At 34.3% G+C, this 20,784-nt stretch overlaps 1 protein-coding gene across 1 annotated transcript; it reads left to right on the top strand.

Moving 5' to 3' along the window:
- Nucleotides 1-1,445: 1,445 nt before the first annotated feature.
- On the top strand, nucleotides 1,446-19,143 carry LOC137923666 (uncharacterized). Its single transcript, XM_068766895.1, has 23 exons — nucleotides 1,446-1,523; nucleotides 4,320-4,426; nucleotides 4,854-4,974; nucleotides 6,570-6,629; nucleotides 6,788-6,971; nucleotides 7,274-7,374; nucleotides 7,553-7,633; nucleotides 7,706-7,741; nucleotides 7,939-7,977; nucleotides 8,634-8,678; nucleotides 8,757-8,886; nucleotides 8,954-9,092; nucleotides 10,185-10,311; nucleotides 10,678-10,911; nucleotides 11,682-12,606; nucleotides 12,852-13,010; nucleotides 13,734-13,860; nucleotides 14,442-14,578; nucleotides 15,513-15,533; nucleotides 15,814-15,975; nucleotides 16,137-16,580; nucleotides 16,993-17,249; nucleotides 17,424-19,143. Exons 1-23 carry the CDS (start codon nucleotides 1,507-1,509, stop codon nucleotides 19,141-19,143), a joined length of 5,373 nt encoding a protein of 1,790 aa, XP_068622996.1. The 5' UTR covers nucleotides 1,446-1,506.
- Nucleotides 19,144-20,784: the final 1,641 nt, after the last annotated feature.

The raw sequence follows: 20,784 nt of genomic DNA, 5'->3' as shown, positions 1-20,784 counted from the left end.
TTTTGAGTCTCAAGTAATCACTAATTACGTACATTGATTGTAAATATTTGTCTTTAAGGACTGTGGGATATTGGACAAGAAAATGTTTCGTAGTTTCCCGAACACTGCCAAGCTCAATAGGATTCGACGATTGAGCTCTTTCTCGAAGTTAGACTTACCTACTATGATTGTTCGCCCCAGGTATACATACGAGTCCACTACTAAAAGAATCGACTCTGAAACTGATAATGGGGGGGCATGACATGGGCGATTAACAGTTTTTGTCTTATCCATATACAAATCCTCGTTATTCCAAGAGCTTGAAGGCAATTTCCGAAAGATAACGCCACCTTGTTTCATGCCCCTTTTCAATGGAATATCTTTCGCGACTTACTCCCGTATTGACAGGTTGGCGTTATTATACAATCACTTCAATACCTCGATGTACCGTGACTTGGTCCGGAGGCTGGAATCATCAAACCTGTAGTCGAGACAGTTACAAAAAAATATTATTTTGTTTCGCACTTGATAGTTAAAATGTACTGATATATTTGATTAACAAGGTTGTTGGAGTTGAATAAATATGACGTCACAATATATTAGTCATTTGTCATAGTTTTTAAATACAAAACTGCATTATTAACAGCCTACAGAACTTGGGTGTTAGTCTTTGGTTCAGAGCGTTAGATTTTAGTTATTGTTAGCTTCTTTATACAAATATGTGCAGAGATTAGTGACTGAAATTTTTCAGTGTCTGTGAGGTCAGGTTGCGGAGGTATTTAATGTTTATCTTTCGATAGTTTTTTTTTTAACAGTTCGGATGTATACTAAATATGACCGATCGAATTAAGGATAAGATGAAAAATGTAATAAAAGGAAATATCTCGCACAGTTTTGTATGTTGATTGATTATTTTCTTTTGACCCAATCGACTCTGAGTGACTGTAGCGAGTGAGTCGAGGTGAGTGAGTGCAGCGCAACAGCAGGCGTTCAGAGCTACCTTGTTAGTTTGATAAAATTAAAATACTGTTTTATTAAAAAAAAATTGTCCCGTACATTTAATTGGTAAATAATTTTCGTCTGGTCCTTATTTACGAGAAAACAATATTGAAATTAATATGTTCAATCGTCGGTTTCATAAGTTAGTTAACACTTTCTCTGAACTAACGAAAAAACAAAATGTTTTTTTTTTTGTAGAAATTATTAAAAATTTAAATAGTACCCAGTTGTCAATTTTATAACTGTTATAATGTTGACTTAATGTTGCATTATTTAAAATTGTATAGTTTATGAGAATGAGTTCTTGAAAGGCAAGACAAAACATACATCTCACTATTTTTGATTTGTATATAGGTGCATGTATAAACTCTTTTGACCATTTATAATTCCAAAATCAAAGATAAATTTATGTGTTAATCGCCAAGGCTTTACGTCAGATTTTCACGTGCAAATAGGAAAAAAATGTAGTAAATTCTAAAGTGATTGCATAATGTGTTGATAAAGTTAAAAATAAATTTTCGCACAATAATGGATAAGAAAAATCGGTAAGTCTATTGTAATCTAATTTAAAATTTCTTGGTATGTTCATCTTGTGAAACGCTTAACCCGGAACAATTTGGTGCCTAAGAAGAGCGTAAAATATAAAATCTTTCATTGCATACCTTACCTTGTATTGGTTCCTGCTGTGGATGGTAAGGTGAAAAGAAACAGCGAACTCAGCAAGAGAAGAAAAATATATTTCAATTAAAAGTGTAGTGGGCAGAAGGCATGGTCTGATTTTACACCTCAGGTCGGTGCTCTCCTGATATCCGGAGTTGCGACTGACGGTGCTCCTTCGATGATTGGTGTCAATTCCGAGCTAGTTACTTTGCTGAAAAAGCATCTGCAAGAAAAAAAACATAAACGCTGAAGATCTCATGCAGTTCCACTGCATTATACACCAAGAAGCTCTCTGTTCTAAAAAAATTGAATTTCAAAATGTCATGAAAGTAGTAGTTTCGACTGTAAATTTCATAAAATCACGAGGACTCAATCACAAACAATTCCTTGATGACATCGAAAGCTAATACTGAGATTTACTGTATTATACAGAAGTCAGGTGGCTAAGTCGTGGATTGACACTGGAACGATAGAAGAAATTGCAATATTTCTAGCGGGAAAGCAAAGAGATGTCCCGGAACTTAAAAATCCTGATTGGTTGTGTGATTTGGCTTTTTAGTTGACATTACAAATCATATGAATGTCTAGAACACACGGATTCAAGGCAAAAATCAGCTGATATCCCAGCTCTACGCTCATGTATCATCCTTTCAATGCAAGCTGGCACTTTTCAGGTCACAATTGAATTCGGGAAATTACAATCTTTTTCCGAATTATGAGATAAATGGCTGAAAAATTCAACAAAACTGTGATTAATTTCAGTTATGTAGAAAAGCTAGATATGATGATTCAATCTTTTCAAGACAGATTTTCGGAGTTTAAAAAAGTGAAACCTCTCTTGAACATATTCAGCAATCCGTTAACGATTTCAGTTGAAAATGAACCACAGTCAATGCAGTTAAAAATCATCGACATTCAAAACGACCAAGATTTACGCAACAAATTCAACGAAGGAGACTTGCTGAACTTTTACCGCTGCTTTGATAAAAATATGTACGAAGAGTTTCGCATAAACGCTCTGAAATGTGCCAGCTTATTTGGTTCTACCTATATATGTGAACAAACTTTTTCAATACTAAATAATAATAACAAAAAATCAAAACCGTCTTGCAAATGAAAGTTTGGAAGCAGTTTTATGTGTTGCTACAAATAAATTTGAGCTAAATATAAAAAAAGATGTAAGCATTATGCAGCGCCACGCTTCAAATTAATAAATTCTTTTTCAATTTTAATAAATTATTATCAATTCTTTAATTACCTACACTTCTGGCGGCCGGCCCGCAATCAGTTCATGATTTGCTCGAGTGGCTCCTAGTTTTAAAAAGTTTGTGCAACCATGGCTTAGTGTATCGTCTGTCGGGAATCGCGGTTTAACAATTTGGCGATTGTATGTAGCTTCAAGTCAATCAGCGACACCATCAAATCGAAATCTTAATAATAACAGTTTGGATTTAGGTTGTTTTTGTTAATACTCATAATAGGGTTAGGGGAATATAGAAAGAAAATCGATTAGCTATTAAACTTAACAATTATGTTTTTTTTTAATAAAAATAAAACCAAACAATTCTTTCTTCTAAAAATGAAAACAATTTTGAAAGTTAAACTTATAAGAAAAAACAAAATTCCCAATCAGTCAGATCAAGTTTATTCTGTTTCCAATTTTCTGCCATTTTTTCAAGAAGGCGTCTATTGTACTTTACTTTTATCTTTAGCGTTCTATAAGAAGTTGTTGATAAGCACATAAAGCGTCATTATCACCCGGTTTTGCTTATGAACTCCTGTCAAAAAAGTTCTTTTCGCTCTTCCTCGAAATCACTACTATCAATATTTTTGTTTTCTTCTTGTGGAGTTAATTCCTTGAACTAATCATTAGAAAGACTAGCCGCTGTATCTTTCGCTAATTCTACTTTTTCTTCCATTATTTAATCCATGTCATAGAGTGTCCAATGTCTTCGTAGAGTGTCAAATTTGGTCGAATATTCTTCCATCCTCCTTCCGTTATCTCATTCCAAAAAAATTGTTTTGTACAGCATTCATGATATTGTACTTTTCCCAAAATTATGTTAATGTTTCTCTTCTTCGTCTGTTTTTTCCAACATCTGTTGCTTCTACTGTAATCTTTATAATGTAAAGATTATTTCTATGTTTCAATCTATTAAACCGTCCCCGACTAACAGCGTAAGTTTCACTTATGTCACTTGCCACAGAATGAATGCAATTTTGCATTTTTCTTGCTTTTTCTATTATGATAGAATGATTTAATGGCATATTATATTTAATTTCGTCGTCAATTCATATACACAGTCGTCTTTCCATTTCCTGTATAAGCTATTTCTAGAATGGGTAATTCTAGTTGCAGAGCTTGACGTAGTTGCATTTGCCGATGACAGTATTTTTTCTTTATTATTAAGAATTGTCGTTATTGTTGAAGTTGCCAAATTCAATGCAGCACTTATTTGAGATGGACGTTCCCCAGAATCTAATCTTCTTATCACATGCATTTTACTTTCCAGTGAAATGCTTTTCCTGGTTGCTTTCTTTTCTTGTCTTTCAATATGACCACATGATAAAAACTAATGATCATAATATTTGTTACTATTATTCTTTATAGTTATATATAAATTTATACTCTTAAAAGGCGTTTCTACAGCATTAAATAAAAACGCACATTTAATTTCCAGACTTTGTAAATGTCCTCCTAAAATCAAAAAAATATGTAAACACTTACAATTTACGGATTGCAAAAATGTTGGAGAAATCATTGAAGCTTTGGTATTTCAAGAAGAGCGTAAGTATTAAGTGTATGATATATTTGCTCTATATTGCGTGTTCGTGAGTAAGTCCCAATGTAATTTCGCGATATACTCCATTCCCTTTATTTTATTATATGTAGTTCCAAAATATTAAAAAGAATATTTCTAATTATTTATTCCATATTAAGAATTTTTTTCGTGATTGGCCTTTATATTTTGTTTTAAAATGCACAGATCTGACGCACTTTAACTTTTTTATAATATATAAGTAGCAGCTCTACGGATGACAATAATAAAATATCATAATACACGATTATTTTAATGATAGCACACACTCTTGAAACTATAAGCGACAGTCTTTGCAGATTTTCATGTAGTTCAAATTTTGCACACAATGTTCTAAAACAACTTAAGTGTTTTTGAAGCTAGATAAAATTTATAGAATCATTTTATTTCTTCAAGTGGCTAAAGAAATGAGAAAATCCAAGACTTCCATCCGGCGTCCAACCTTTAAGAAGAAACCTTTTAAACCCCGCCATTATAAAGATACTTGCGTACCTATGGTGCCGTCTATGCATACAAGGTAATTATAAATCAAGATAATTTTTTTAATGTTCAATTATTGGTTGAAAATATGATACATACGCTGTTTGGTTAACTGTACTGTTTTTTTAATGTTATAATAAACTTAAGGGTTAATAAAAAAAGGGTCGAATAAACAAGATATATTACAAAACAAAAAACTTTAGAAAAAAGTCGCGATTGACTAAATCGAGAACTTAACTGAATTTTTAGTTATTATGGAGAGGATAAGAATGGTGCACAATCGGCGTGTAAAGACTGATTACAATCATAAATCTTGATGTTTGACAATCGTATGAATGAAAAAGGTAATTTAAGGTGTCCTCGAGAAGGCCTGTTACATAAATGAGCTACAGCTAGGAATATTAAAATAAGTAATAAAAATGACATAACGTTGTTAATACATACATGTAATTTAATCAGACCAAACTTAGCTTCGTTATTGCATTACAAAATTTTCAATTCTTAAAATAAATAAAGCTAGGGTAGGAACTTGGGGCCCTTTGAGTAATCACTTGTGAATAGGGAGAAAAGACTGGAACTCCTACGTGGATGAGTTGAGCGGTAGAGATTACGCCAGAGGGCTTTTCTCCATCGCTCAACCCGTTAACTGCACTTTCCGATCCCGAGCCTCTGTTTACTGGCTCTGGAACCGGAAGGGTGCGGTTCGACAAGAAGGTTTGTGTGATCTTAACGAGCTTGTCCGGCACGCTTAGAGAGTGCATCTTATATAAGAAGCCGTCTTGCCCGACTTGGTGGAAGATCTTTTCGATATCGTACAGGATGGTACAAGTGTCTTTAGGTTTGCGAGGACCAAAACCTGTAAGAATGTATCCGGCACATGAGTGGTGGTTGCGAAAGCCGAACTATTCTAGAGAAGTTGATTATTTTACGCGACGTCTTTGAGGCGCTTGAGGATCCTCTTGAATAGCTTTCCCAGGGTGTGTTGAAAACACTGACAGGGCTGTAGGACGAGGGAAGATTCTTTGCTAGGCTTTGGAATTCTTATCACCACCATCGGACGTCAAGTACCGAGGATGATTAATTTTTCGAACCCTTGATGATGTCAACGACCTCATCCGGAGTGATGTCCGACGTGCTTGGTGGAAGCGCAGATTTAATCCGGACCTTTTTCTTCGACCATCCTTAGATGGACAGGGTCCAAGGGACAAGTTAAGGGTGTGCATTATAGCTCCAATCTGACAGCCAGGCATTCAACTTCATTTAACGTCCTCGAAAGATATAGAAGAATCTGATTCCCTAACATGGGTTGGCATGAGGGAGCCTGCGACTACCTCGTGCGGATCTCGAATTGTGTATATCGACAAAGCTTATCCCATATTTCTTCGCCCGAAGTAAATATAGAGCGTTCTGGCCGGGGATTCCCGTATTCGATGCGCCACTGACTTATTGTAGCCGCTACAAGTTTAATTATTTACGAAATGTAAATTCAAAGTATATGTGGTAGTTTCTAAAAACGAAATAATAAATATACGCAAGTCTCTCGCAACTAATTGCGATCGAACTAAGCAATGAGGGAAAAATATTACTTCATTATGCTGGCCTGAAATACAAGTATGAACGTCTAACTTCCAGATTGCGTTATATTGGCCATTGCCCCATTGAGCCCTATCAGCCTACGAGCTTAAAGTCAAGGTTAGTTTTAAAAGCTTTATTTTATAATGAAACTTGTTGTCTGTATTACTGGAATAAAAATTACATAAGAAATTAATAATGTTGTTTATGAAATTCTAACAAAATCTGTATTCTAACATACATGTAAATTTTATACAATAAATGTTGTTTTTGTAAAGGTCATCGTTTTCCGATTTTGAGTTTGCATCGACATCGGAAGAAAGTTTAGGAATAATGAAAAGTGGAAAGAAAAAAAGAGAAAAAAAGAAAGTTCGTTATTATGATCTTTTACCTGGTGATATATACTTGCCGACTCCGTCACCTGTTATTAAGCATACGTCATCCGATCAATCTATATTAAAAGTAAGTTTATAAGCAGTCAAATTATATACAACTATTTACTTTTAGTTGTAGGTAATACAATTTAGGTACCCCTAAACAACCCACTCGTATGAACGCGAGAAATTGACTTATCATACCCATTATTAATTAAAACATGGGTATAGGAAATTGACATGTTTTAAAAAATAATTGCACCTTTACAAATTGCTTACTACCTTTAAAACTGTCTAACAGCCTCAAGGTTTAATTTAGGTTAATTAAATAACCACAAAGTTAAATATCCGTTTCAATAATCAACTGTCGCTCGATAAACAATTTCCCAGGTTCCCAGTCCCAAAATAAGCGGTGAAGTTATAGCGGCGCAAAAAGCAACCGTTCATCCTCGTGAGACGCAGCCGCCGTTGCCAGCTCAATCTGGACATGAGTAAGGTTTACTTTAACGAATGTGAAATGATATATGAACACTTGGATTTTTATATATTTATTAAGGAAACAGAACCATCACTGTGTAAAGTCTCTTTGTCTAAATACAATATGTAACTAAAGTTTTGATGCTTTAAATATTTCAGGAACTTTTCATAAATCGCAAGTAAATATTTCAGATTGGTAAAACCGCATAGCGGTATTATAATCAATGCAGACAAAGATTTCGTTTTGGACGTCCCAGTTGTACCTGGACCTGGGTAAATAAATTTATAATAAGTTTTTTCAAGTTATGATGTTGTGTGTTGTTAATATATTATTTACTTGTGCAGTCGACCCGGCAAAAAGAAACCACAATTAAAAACAAGGTAAGATATACTTTTATATGTAAAAAAATTATTGAAAGGTTCTCTAAAATAAGCTTATAATTATCGACCTTTAAAAACAGATTTATAAATACTGAAATGATTCAAAGTATACATCGCTATGTAATAGCATATTATTCCACTACTTTGGTACCTAACTTATCTTGAAGTCAAGAAGTAATATCCCATTTTATTTGCAGAATTTGTGGTATGAAAAAGTGTACAGGAAAAAAATGCCGGTGAGTTTCATTCATACTTTTTTAAATAATTGTAATAAGGTATTTTGTATTTTTTTTGTTTCGGAGGGGAGAACAGGGTATGTGGGATTCCTACCCACTAAAACCCCCCCCGTGATTGCTCTCTCCGCTATATGGGGGACCGCGCTATCACCCGATCAGGGATAGCTACGCGGTCTTCCCTCGCGCTGTGCTATTTTAGATAGCAACGTGTGCTATCTAAAACAGCACAGCTGTGCGTGTATGGTTCACGTTACTCACGAAACCCTCGTGGTGCTACCACGATGGTTCGAGACCACATCGAACCAGCGTCCGTCTCAGAGTCGCCGAAGCTAGTGGGAGTTTAGGGCCCCCACCCTTAACTCCCTCGACTCCGAAAGGATATCTTGTATCTGTATTACTTAACAAGAATAAATTAACATCTTATACAAATGATGAAACAAGCATAAAAATGGACATATTACTGCCGTGTAGAATTTATAATAAAAGGCAGAAAGTGAGAGTTTGTATGTTTGGTGAGGTTCGATAAAATGTACTTCACATGTACATGTTTTTAATGCATTTATTGAGATTTATTTAGAAAAGCAGAAATGATTACTGATCATTTTATTTGGCAGAAATATTATATATATATTTGACCAAAATGATTTGTGTTTTAGAAAATGTGCTGCATTACGTAGACGGTTACGGCGGAAAAAGAAAGGGTACGACTTATCTTTGCATCTCATTTTAAAAGCAGTTTTATTTTTAGAATTACGAATATCTTTTTAAACGGCTTTCAGACATCGCCCAGATATTCCTTACACTACCATAGGAGTGACTGATGGAAAACCTAGAGCAAGGGGTACACAGAAGCATTTAAAAGATGATGATTCAATCTGTGGGTTAGATGAAATACCGAAGCCTGAACATGTGAGTACAATATCTTAAGACAGAGTTGTCTTTTGTTGAATGCAAATTCATGAGCTTTCTGTGTTAGGTTCATATCCCTGCAAATCTCAAAAGAGGGACGCTACGGACACATTCTTTAACAGTGTTACCTTGCACTAAAGAGAGGAAGCCTGATGTTCATTATGGTATCTTAACCGGATCCTTTAACATGTACGATACAAAATTTGGTAAGCACAAACTTTACTGTATTTCATTATAACCACTATTGCCTTTTGAAAAGTAGTTGTAAATGTTGTTTGAAAAATAACTCACCTTTATTTATGTTATATATTTTTTTCTAGTTTCATAATATTTTTATTGTTCCTTTGTTAAATGCTTTCAGTTTCCCAATCTGAGCTTTTCCGAGATCTTGGTAAATGCGCAAAGTTTTCAGTCTTTTAAGCCCAATATAGAAAATTTTGCCCGGCTAAATTTGGACAGCCAGTTCAGATAATATAAAATGGAGATGAGATCATTCTGTCGCTTAATTGGGGTCAGAAAAAATTTACCCTCATTCGGGGGGTAAATTTTTTTATATATATATGTTGTAACAAGTGTAATGTCAATAACCAATAAACCGTTTTTTCGTAGCAAATGTTACACCAAAGCGTCATGTTGAGATATGATGTTAATCTCATGTGGGTTTTCTGTATCTCCTAAAAGAAAATTTTGTTTGTCATCATAATAACTTATGTGAGACAATACGAGGGCGTACACTTTAGTGCTTTAGCAATGCCTTTATATTTTGTATTAGCTTTGTAATATTTTAATTTTACATTGTATAGCAAGAAATCTCTAATTTCTACTTGATTTGTTGGTTATTTATTCTCTCGTATGTATCAATCACCTTAAGTTATAACCGCTTACTCTCTATTATTAGACTGATATTGAAAAATATTATATCAAAAATATGTACGATCCACATTAATAAAAAATAGTCATAAAAAATATTTTGCGAAAAATTTTTTATCGCTAAAACTGCTTATATGCAATTTCATAACACCGGGCTTTGATGCTTTTCGCAAAAATTTGGCAACATTCTAGCAAAATAATTTTCTTGCGCTACAGTGTATTATAAATGTAGTTGCTTTCATCAAAATTATTTTATTATTTGTAATTATTGAATTCTACGCTATTTTAATGGAAAAATACTTATTTTCAAATTAAATCTAAATAGAAATAAATTAAATATCATCGGAGATGACCTGCTTCCATACGATGTCATGGGAAAATAAATTTAAAAATAAATTATTAAAAGCTAAAATATACAATATTTACAGGAAATAGGTCGAGAGGCAGGCAAGCGCTTACAATGAGTGTAATGGCGTATTGTCTTGCATTTCACTATCATCCTAAACAATGGACGATGAAACTTATAGATAATCTAATAGACGCTGGCGATCAATGGTATGTAATTTTTTTATGCATACCAAATAGTATTTTGTGACATTATTTGCTATTAAATTAACAGCAACATTATAACAGCAACATTATTTTTTATTAAATTATAAATAATTAAAAACTATACTATTGTCTGCTATATAATAGTACGACTCACTACTATATATTTTTCAAAGCTACGGCAAAACGGTCTGGTAATAGAAAGTGAAGGAATACGTCTTAACTCATCGTCTTACTTAATGTCTGGTTAATCCTGTAATTTTACCACAAATTGCGCCCTCCATTGAATCACGATGATGCTTGTCGTAAAGATACCCGCCTTTTGTGCGTAAAAGTAAAATCAATTGTATTTAAACTTTATTTTCTAAACAGGTATTTACAGTGTTTGGAAAAGGTACATGACCATTCGTCCGTTCAGGGCATGTGCGAAGTGTTGCCTTTCGGAAAAAAACAAACGTTGAATTTAAACGGCAAGCGGATGCAAGTATTACTAGGGGAGCCGGATATAGTTGGCTATACTATGTCACTCGATCCAACAGTATACAATTTATGTAGGGGATTAAAAGCATTTTTTGCAGATAATCGCGCGGGCGTTTTGCTTACTCGGTAAGATTCATAGCTATACATTATATCTTTGTATCGTAGTACACTTAATTAAAAATACCGAAATACGACATATGTATCATCGATGCAAGAAAACTTAGTAACTAAACGCTAAACTCTATCTGAAACCCTTTCAAGAAGGGTTTAGTGCTATCAGGGTTGAATAGATCTTATCTAAAACATCATTATTATAGATAACGTGAAATCTAAACAATTTTGGTTCTGATGAACAGTTTAATTTTTGTCGATTACTATATTTTCATTTTCATGCGTCAATATGTAGTGTTGCAGGTATAAACTAGTATGTATTTAAAATATATTGGAAATTTAGTCATGGTTGATTTCGACCGCGTGTAAGAGATAAGTATAGAACCTTTTCGGTTTCACCAGAGAAATTAATTTCTTCTTAGATTAGCGAATAAGTTACCAGTTTAATCGGGTGCCTCCTAAGTGGCGTACTACGTTTTGATGTCATATGGTTCTGGCATTCATGGCAACCATTAGCAGTGATTTCCTTTTTAATCTTTGATTTAAAATGAAAATAGTAATGTAGGTTGTAATACAAAATTAATCGATGGGTCGTCAGCATTCACGGAACTGTTTGTATACTGTTTGCCACTCTTTTAAGTATAAAATATCTTAAGTTACTTAACATTTAATCCATGAAATTGTAAAATGGTTTATTAAATAAAGTAAAAAGCCGACAACTTTTTCAATGTTTATTGGTTATATCTGGTTTAATATTTTTAAATGTATTTTTGTTTCTTTTGCAGAGTTTTGAAGGTTGTAATATGGAAGGATAAGATTTGTTATTACATCTTCGATCCTGCTGGAAGAGATTCACGAGCCTATTCGAATTTCAGTAATGGGTACTCTGCTTTAATGAATGTAAAGGATCTAGTTTCAGTAGCAGAAGTTATTTTGGCTAGAAGCGTGGTAGAAGATCAAAAGTTTGTTTTGGCTCCTGTTAAAGTATTAAAAATGATAGATGAAAAGGCAGACGAAGACTTTGAATCGGACAAAGAACTAACTCAGGCAGAAAAAGCAATGATGAGTTACAGAATTCTCAACGAAAACTGTGCCATCGTTAACGCTAATATGCATTTGGGAGACAGGTGTTTCGAAGAAGCGAAATACCGTCAGGCTTTACCTATTGCTATCGTTGCAATGACTTACGCTAAGATCTCTCCTCCCAACACTTGGTTTACCAAGACTCTCGATAAAATATTAAGATTAGGCAACAAACTATACGTTGACAGTGTTCACCCAAAAGTGATGATTGATATCACAATTGACAATATACCTAATGAAATAGCAATTGGTCCGTACGCATGCGAAATTATTATCTACAGGGAAAGGGTAAAAGGTCAACTGTTTACAACTAAAGAATGCTTCTTTAACATAAAAACAGGTTTAGAAGAATTCTTTAGCCGCGAATATAATAGCGGTGTTCTAGAGTTTAATAACTATTCTTTAGCTGTTTGGAGGCAAAAAGATATGTACTATTTATTTGATCCCTACCCGCGCACGAATGATGGTTTGAAGTCCCACACAGTCGGCAAGGCTTGTTGTTGGATGCTCCTTAATCCGGAAACAATGGCGACAGTTTTTACCAAGAATTGGGATTATTTACCACCCACTACTCCCTTTCAAGTGCATGCGTTTAAAGTGTTAAAGCTGAAGAAGCGAGAACCAAAGGTAATCAATTAATAACGTTGAATTGTTACCAATGATTTTTTTCTGTTCTATAGTAAACACAAATATGTTTTATTTTTATCATCTACAACTTTTTCGTTAGTTCGATTTTTAAAATTGCAACCTACACAAGTTGAGGACTGTTGGATAGGTTTAGATTAGGAATTTATAGCCTTTAAGTAAACATTCTTGTTTGTCACTAAACATTTTTAAATTGCGAAAATAATGTTATCAACAAACGTTTTCAGAAACAAATAGTTTGTACACTTAGTGATGAACAGCTACCCGGCGGGAAGGGCAAACGGAAACATGATGTCTTTGCCGCTAGTCAAGGTCATGGTGATGGCAAGGAAGTTTTCCATGACATTTTAGCGGCAGAAGATGTCGGTAATGATGCCCCAGTGAAAGTAAGTTTGCATAATTTTGTAGTTGCTGTACTAGAAGTTACATAGAATCATTTAATTGTTAATCGTCGTCCCAACTCGCCGCGAAGAGAAAACAATCGCATTGTTGACATGCGATTCGCCTTTAAGACTCCGTCGCAACAGACGACACATTTTGTCTACCAAGATACCGTGTTAACAAACGCAACAACGGCCTATTCATATGTTGTCGAAATCCTAGGAGCCAAATAACTTTGTCAATGTAAGTATTCGCGTTAGAATATGTCGTATGGTTCCGTATGATAATGACAATGAATCCATATGGAACAGCTATGCTGTTTACTTCACACATCAGTGTTTCATTTACACTCCATTCCTAAAATGTTATTAGACTAATGCACGTGTTTGTGTTTAAATTCATCATCACTGCTAAATCTGTTGGATAAAAAGCATGTTTTCGCGTTCTGTTTCGTAAGTTAAATCATAATAACAGAAGCCCTGAAGAAACATACGCTTTAATTTTTTTTCATTTTGTATGATAAAACAAGATATAGTATACACAACTAAAATATCGTGATTCATGAATAAGCTTTCACGGCACAGCGTTAACCAGAGCTATAAAATAGTCGCTTCATAATTTTGCAAGCTACACGTCCAAAAATCCACTTTCTTCCTATCTGGCCTAGTTCTGCTAGTTTTATGTGTTATATACAAGATATTATTATTTCTTACTTTTAATTCCTATAGTCCCAAGTTGATGAAGAGCAAATGGGAGACATAGTATCCTTAGTTGACAGTATACAAGATGACTACCTTCCGCCAATTCCGCTGCGTTATAAAAAGTTTGAACCCACACCTTTAGAGCCTAAAATTGGTAATTTTTACAAATTTTTTAAGTGCATTTGTAGTTGTACTAAAAATAAAACTATCGGTTAAATCAATATATGATTAAGGTTCTAGTACTAGTTATTTTTTAAAATAATTTGTGAGAATTTTCCAAGGGCCGGTAAGTCTTACGGAAATAACTAGAGTATTTGAGCTTTGCCCGTATTTATACCGATGTAAATTTATATTTCTGTGGAATTCCCCTTTTCGATGCGCCGCTGACAATGACGTAATAAAGCTCCTACAAAATTAATTATAAGCAAATTACTAATAACAAGAATTATTTACTAGAAAGGCAAAATATAATTAAATCACAATTAATTAAAAGTCAAGTATTGGTAGGAAGCCCACATACCGCTGTGAACGGAAAGTTCCGGAGTATAGAGGAGTAAAGGGTGAGGTGGACAAACGATTTTATTGAAGTCATTGGAAGCCGCTGGGTGCAGGCCGCTTCTAACCTGTATTATTGGAAATCTAAAGGGAAGGCCTATGTTCAGTAGTGGGCGTGCTGCGCGAGTGATATAATGATGATTATGATTTAATTAAAATGATTTTCGTCTTGAAACGCAGTAAACTTAGACTCGCCAACGGTGTCGGTCACTCAAGTGGTGCCGCCTTGGCCAGCGCCACGGGACAAGAGCCGTGAACCACCAGAACCCGATCCCGATCCCGAGCCAACTCCGCCTCCTACTCCTCCTATTTTACCGGTGAGTAGTGGCTGGTATATGTCAAGGAGTTGAATCGTAGTTACACGCACACACAGACACACATACACAAACACACACATACTACTCTCACATACATATATCAAGAAAAGCCGTATACTTCGTACGATCCTGATAGTGCTAACAGTAGACTGCTTCGTTTGATTTCGGAATCATTAACTAATATGAATCAATCAATCAGAAATTATGATATTGGCAAAAGAACCAAGGCGTCACCGACGTAGCGCTGATAATTGCTCGTATGAAGGTAGTACGTGAGGAACATCGCTCATGCAACCGATGACCATTGGGGCTGAAAGGTTCTCGAATGGCGATCACAAGCCGGTAAATGCGTGGTTAGGCCTCTCCATTAGGTGGATCGATGACATAGTTATTATCGCTGGAAGTCCTTGGATGCGGACAGCGCAAATCCAGTCATTAGGGGAGGCCTATGCCTTACAGCGCTTGTCGGCTGATAGTATGATGATGGAGAACAATCAACGGCGGCATGACATATATAATCAGTTCCTTTATTGTTTTCTATTTTAACTTTATTCTGTTTATTATTATAATTTTTAATTATTTTTTTTTGTTTAATAATTTACGGATAACTTAACACACAAGTCGGGTTTACACCTAAACCAGAAGACATAGGATTAGACAAATGTTGTTTCAAAAATATTCAATGACTATGTAAATAAATAAATCTTAAATCTAATCACTCTTTTCTTAAATTGAAACGGTGGATAATTACGTTGCAATCCCGAAAAAGTGACTTTTAATAAGCTTCACTACTTGTTAATGGCAGTCTGATATAAACTTATTTTGTAGTAACCACCTAATAATATTCACTAATAGTAATTTAACTATACATAATACTATATGCATAAAAGCTCGTTATTGATTTTTATAACAACATTTTTGGTTTTTGTTTCAGCCACCAGAGGGAGCAGAAGAGGTATGTCATTCTTATTAACTTGTCTGTGTGTTAGAATAGTACATCCCCGTGAAATATTTCATTTATCACGTCATTAACTGTTAAGGCCGAAGCAGAGTCGTGAACATCAGCAGCATAGATGATCTGATAATACTCTATGATATTACATGCCGCACTTAGACCAATTTTCGATTGTCAGACGTAAAAATTATACAATATTAGAATAATCGTTAGGTAAGAACGAAAGTAAAAACTTGAAAATTTAAAAAAGGTATAGGTAATGTTTGTTTATCTATAAAAGGAGGAGGTAGAAGAAGAAGAAGATGAAGAAACGATGCAAAGAAAGAAAGAAGAACGAGAACGCAAGAAGGCAGAAGAAGAAGAAGCGAGAAGGAAAGCCGAAGAATTACCGCCACCACTACCTCCACCGCCCCCGTCACCACAACCAGAGCCAGAAGTTCCGGTACAATAATTTTGCATTGTATAAATATTTGTATTCATGATAAGACTTTTTATGAGCCAACAGATAATTCTTTTTATGTTCATTCACAGGCTTCTTATTCCTACATTTTAGTTTATGCTATGATTCATTTACCCGATGATTACAAAATTAACTACTTTCAGCTCGCTACAGTAGAAATTGTAGAAGACGAAGTACAAACATTTGAACCGGTGGAGGTGGACCGTCGAGTACTTCTGACAGAGGACGCTCGTTATCGATCTAAATTACGACAATATCGGAAGAAGCTAACTCCACCATTGGACGAAATTCCCACAGACTTCACACCTTCCGAAGAACTCCTTAAACCGAGCAACTTCAAGACTTTGCCTGATAATTCACAGATAGTTAAAGGCTCCTCTGCCATTACAGAAAAGGAAGCTAAAGATGTCCTACCTTTTGCAGCAATAATGGCTATCGTTACTTCATATAAATATTCGATTAACTCTTGGACACCGGGAATTGTTAATTTTATCGTAGATACAGCTAAGAAATTGTTTAAAAATAAACGGGAAAAGTTTCAACTTGCTCCTGTGCATATTATTCCGAAAATTTCAATAGGCCACCAGGTTAGAAATTCCTCACGTTTGCTTTACTAAATTCATTTTATGTTTAAAAACTAGACGAAGTACTAAAGACTTTTTCGTGATATTTTTACTGTACTTTAATTTTGATAATGATTGTGTTTTTATTGCATTGTTTTCCGTCCTTATAATAAAATTAGCAGTACATTCTCCGACAAATATTTTTTTGCGATAAATAACGTCGCCGACTTCTTTCCATCTAAAGTGGTTTCGTTATTATATACGACTTGATAGTCATGATACGTTACGTCGCAATCTAATGGCGGTGATTTATTATATTTGGAAAAGTTTTTGTATGAGACATAAAAATATCCAAAAATCTTATGACTGTTTCAAGTTTATGGATAAAGGCGCTATGAATTACTATACACATCTTAATTCGGTAATTTTATTTTAGACTTATCACGCAAATATCGACGTAGTCGCAGAAGGTCCCACTTGGCAACTTGAAAATATTTTAATAAACAGATTCTTTAATAAATATGATAGAGGAATGATTACTACTTCGTCGTATAGTGGAGCCATCTTCAAAAGAAACAATCTCTATTATTTGTTCGACGGGAGTTCCTGTAATCCCATGGGTGTTAGGACTGATAACAAAAAAGGAACGGCGTGTACATTGCGATTCAAAACGTTGCATGATCTCGTTATAAGGTATCAATAGTACCTTAAGATTCAGATTCTTTGTTACTAGTTATTGGACTATCAAATATTGCTAAATTTAAGATTTTACGAAATGTTATATTTTACACTCGGTACACCTTTGTAGTTTATAATGTGTACTTAGCAATAAAATTAACATTTTAGAGTTGTAATTTTGTTTTCCAGGACGCTTTATAATAAAGATGGGAGAAAAGACGATGAACAATTTATTTTAAGCAGAATATTAGTTAGACGTCTTTTGACAGAACCAAGAATGAAATTACCAGAAGACCATGATTATGCAACTGGTGAAGGAAAAACAAGTAAATCTAAGCCAACAATAGCTGATGCAAAGGGCAAGGGTAAAAAAACAACTCTTGATGTTGCTGAATCAAAGAGTCAAACCGCAATCGGCTATCAGCAGATCAACGGCTTGTACAGAATTGAAGGAACGACCGGACTGAATGACAAATCCGCCACTTGCGAAGTGAAAGCTTGCCATTTCGTAAGTCTAATTGCAATGCTTATGGCTGCAATGCATCCAATTAGAACATGGAATCATTTTATGGTGGATACTTGTATTGAGAAAGGTTTAGAAATTTATGAAAAGGCTACAAATCTTAACGTTTGTGAAAAGAGAGTTATAAAAAATATTATACTTGACGGAAAACTGATTGACGTCAATATTAAGAAAATTCTTGTTATTAACGAAAATCCTGAGAAGACTCTTGAACAATATCTGAAAGCTGTTTTAAAGCGACTACGTTATGTTATTATAAAATTCCCTCAATGTAGTATAGTAATATGCCAAACGAATGGTTACTATCATCTTTTCGATCCGAATCCAGCACCACGCGGGGAATTACCAGAAACAGGTTCCGAAGGAGAAATGTCTAAAGGAAAAGCAAAAAAATCTGCAGGTTCTGTAGCATCTTGGACGTTGTACCGTTCTATAGAAGCTTTAATACGAAGAATTAAGAAATCAATATCAAAAGGAGTTGACCAACCAGAATTTTATACTTTCGAATTAACATCAGTGAAAACTGCACCCAGACATTCAGCCCTTAACTATCGTCTAAGCCCACTTTTCAAGCCAGACCAAAATCCAAATTTACCTTATTTAACACGCAAAAAGCCAAGACCATTAGTGGATGAGAAAATGTACTGGCTGAATATCGAATCCATACCATGGTCGCGAATGAATCCTACGAACGATTTGGGAATTAAAAGAGGGACACCAAAGTCGCTATGGAAAGATTGGGACATAGAGTTCCCCGGTGATCTTTATTCACTTTGGGGAACTATCCATCCTTTGGATACTGCTTTTGAAGAAAGTCACCGCGGCAAACAATACTTGGCTACATGTGCAGTAGCCGTCTTCATGACAGAAGTATGCAACCTTTGTGCCTGGACTGGTAATCTTCTAGATGGTATCGTGTTTGCTGGTGATAAATATCACGCCAAAACACTTGCAAAAGTAGGCGGTAGCGCTAATTATGAAGTAACTATTAATGATTTGGATACTAAATTCGATGACATGTTTCCGTATTCATTTTCCGTTAAGTATGAGAAGATCATATTTGGGTTTTTGTATAATACGTATCCCGATCGTTTTAATTTAAGTAAAGCCTTAAAATATTTCTTTGAAAGTTATAATCTAGGAATACTGATTAGTCCTGCTAAGAATTTAGCTTTCGGAAAAATCTGTACGTCATATTTCATGTTCGATTGTCAAAGTTTTGGAGCTCCCATCTTCTCACCCGGTCAAGGAGCTTCATACATTCTTAAATGTGAGAGTCTTAATAGACTGATTTATTGCTTGACTGTAACACTAAATATTAGACGGCATGGACAACAGTTTCATTTATATAATTTGGGTGTAACAGTAAACGAACGTGCTAAATAAAATTTTATAACTAAATAGTGAATAATTATTTTCAAACCCATCCTTAATGGTTATTATTTACACGTAATCGTATAGTACGTTAAACATACTATCACTTAGTCTTTTAAGATTAAAATTTTCGACCGTGGCTATTTATGAAATGAAACCAAAATATACACAAATTACCTTTAGTTTTTAAATTTTTAGAAACATTCCCATTTTAAAACATTTTTTTTTAAATATTAAATGTAAAAGGTTTTTAAGCATTTTAGTTAAGATACAGTTAATGTTATATATTTCTAAGAATTAAGACGGTATACACGATACAAATAAAACGTCTTCGTGTTTAGTAAAGCTAGTGAGTTATGCTAAACTACTAATATACGTTTCTAAGCAGAGAATGTGCTGTATTGTTGTGTATAATATCTTGTAACGCAGGTTAAATTTTAGCTATTATCTTTTTATTCATAGTTCCAGCATTACATCTTGCGGAACGCTTGACAGGAGGCACAAAGAGGCTGAGCTGTTGCAAGAAATTTTGATACTGCAATTCAGAAGGTAAATGAGAATAATTGCATTAATTTCCCATGTCAAACTTTTATGGATAGATTAAAAAGGAAAAAGGCACTTATTTTCAGAGAGACCATTGGTCAAAATGTGTGAAATGAGTGCAAAATAAATATTGAAATATGGAGCACTAAAAATTTTCTGTGACAAAAAAGATAGGAGAAACATATATGTACATTGACGGTAGTAGCTGTTATTAATTAAGGACTTCATTAGAATCGAACTTTTACTGCCATAAAGCAAAGTTTACGCCGCTTATTTGAAAAACTTATCAGTCACGCAAAAGCAAAAAGATAATTAATACTTGGAGATTTAAAGCGGACGTTGCAATTTAATAAAAAAAAATCTTTTTTGATAAATAGCAAGGTTAATTAATGGATCCGAAAATTTGCAACTTGAGGAATGTGACAGACTACAACATTTCTGTGTATGAAAGGAACATGTTACTTCCGCCGTGGAATTTGTACATAAGAAATCGCCAGTGGAATAATCTGATATTCTTATTAGAAAACAAAGAGATTCTGCGTTAATAATAGGTGATTTAGTTTACAATCTACATGACATATATGCCTACTTGCAGTTCTTACCATAACCTATTTGAATGAGTTTCAGTGATAAGATTAAAAAATGCGAGGAAACGTGAACCAATTGTATTTTACAAACAAAAACACGAGAAACCAGATATCAGCGTTAAAAAAGAACGGAAAATAAACAAAGATAAAAAGTCAAGTTCGAAAATATAACTAAAGAAACTTAAGAAAACATGACTGTTAGGAAATACACAACATATGTAACTTTCTTAAAAAAGGTGATAAAATTTTATGACAAGGTATAATGATAAGCAAAAAAAAACAGATGGACATAGTAGAATAAGAATGAGAGCAGCCAGAGTAAACTGTATTAGTAACAATATTGAATTGTAGGAGTTACATTATGTCATCGTCGGCGGCTCATCGTACACGGGAATCCCACACCAGAACGCTCTTTATTTACGTCGGGCGAAAAAGACCACTACAATACTTTTCGACTTATAATAGACTGACGACTTTTATTTTTTAAACATTGTTTTCATAGTTTTAAATCGATATAAATATG

Source organism: Battus philenor, unplaced genomic scaffold (assembly GCF_028537555.1).
Source record: "Battus philenor isolate CCGP_79_NKW_IND1 unplaced genomic scaffold, ilBatPhil1.0.hap1 SCAF_10, whole genome shotgun sequence".
NCBI lineage: Eukaryota > Metazoa > Arthropoda > Insecta > Lepidoptera > Papilionidae > Battus > Battus philenor.
Note: the sequence above shows the minus strand (reverse complement) of the source record. Positions and strands in the feature narration are given on the sequence as shown.

Excerpts from the sequence above, each read along its gene's own strand:
- LOC137923666 (XM_068766895.1), top strand. Across the intron at positions 8,679-8,756 it reads TTACGGCGGAAAAAGAAAGG|ACATCGCCCAGATATTCCTT; the intron begins GTACGACTTATC and ends AACGGCTTTCAG. Across the intron at positions 14,579-15,512 it reads CTACTCCTCCTATTTTACCG|CCACCAGAGGGAGCAGAAGA; the intron begins GTGAGTAGTGGC and ends TTTTTGTTTCAG.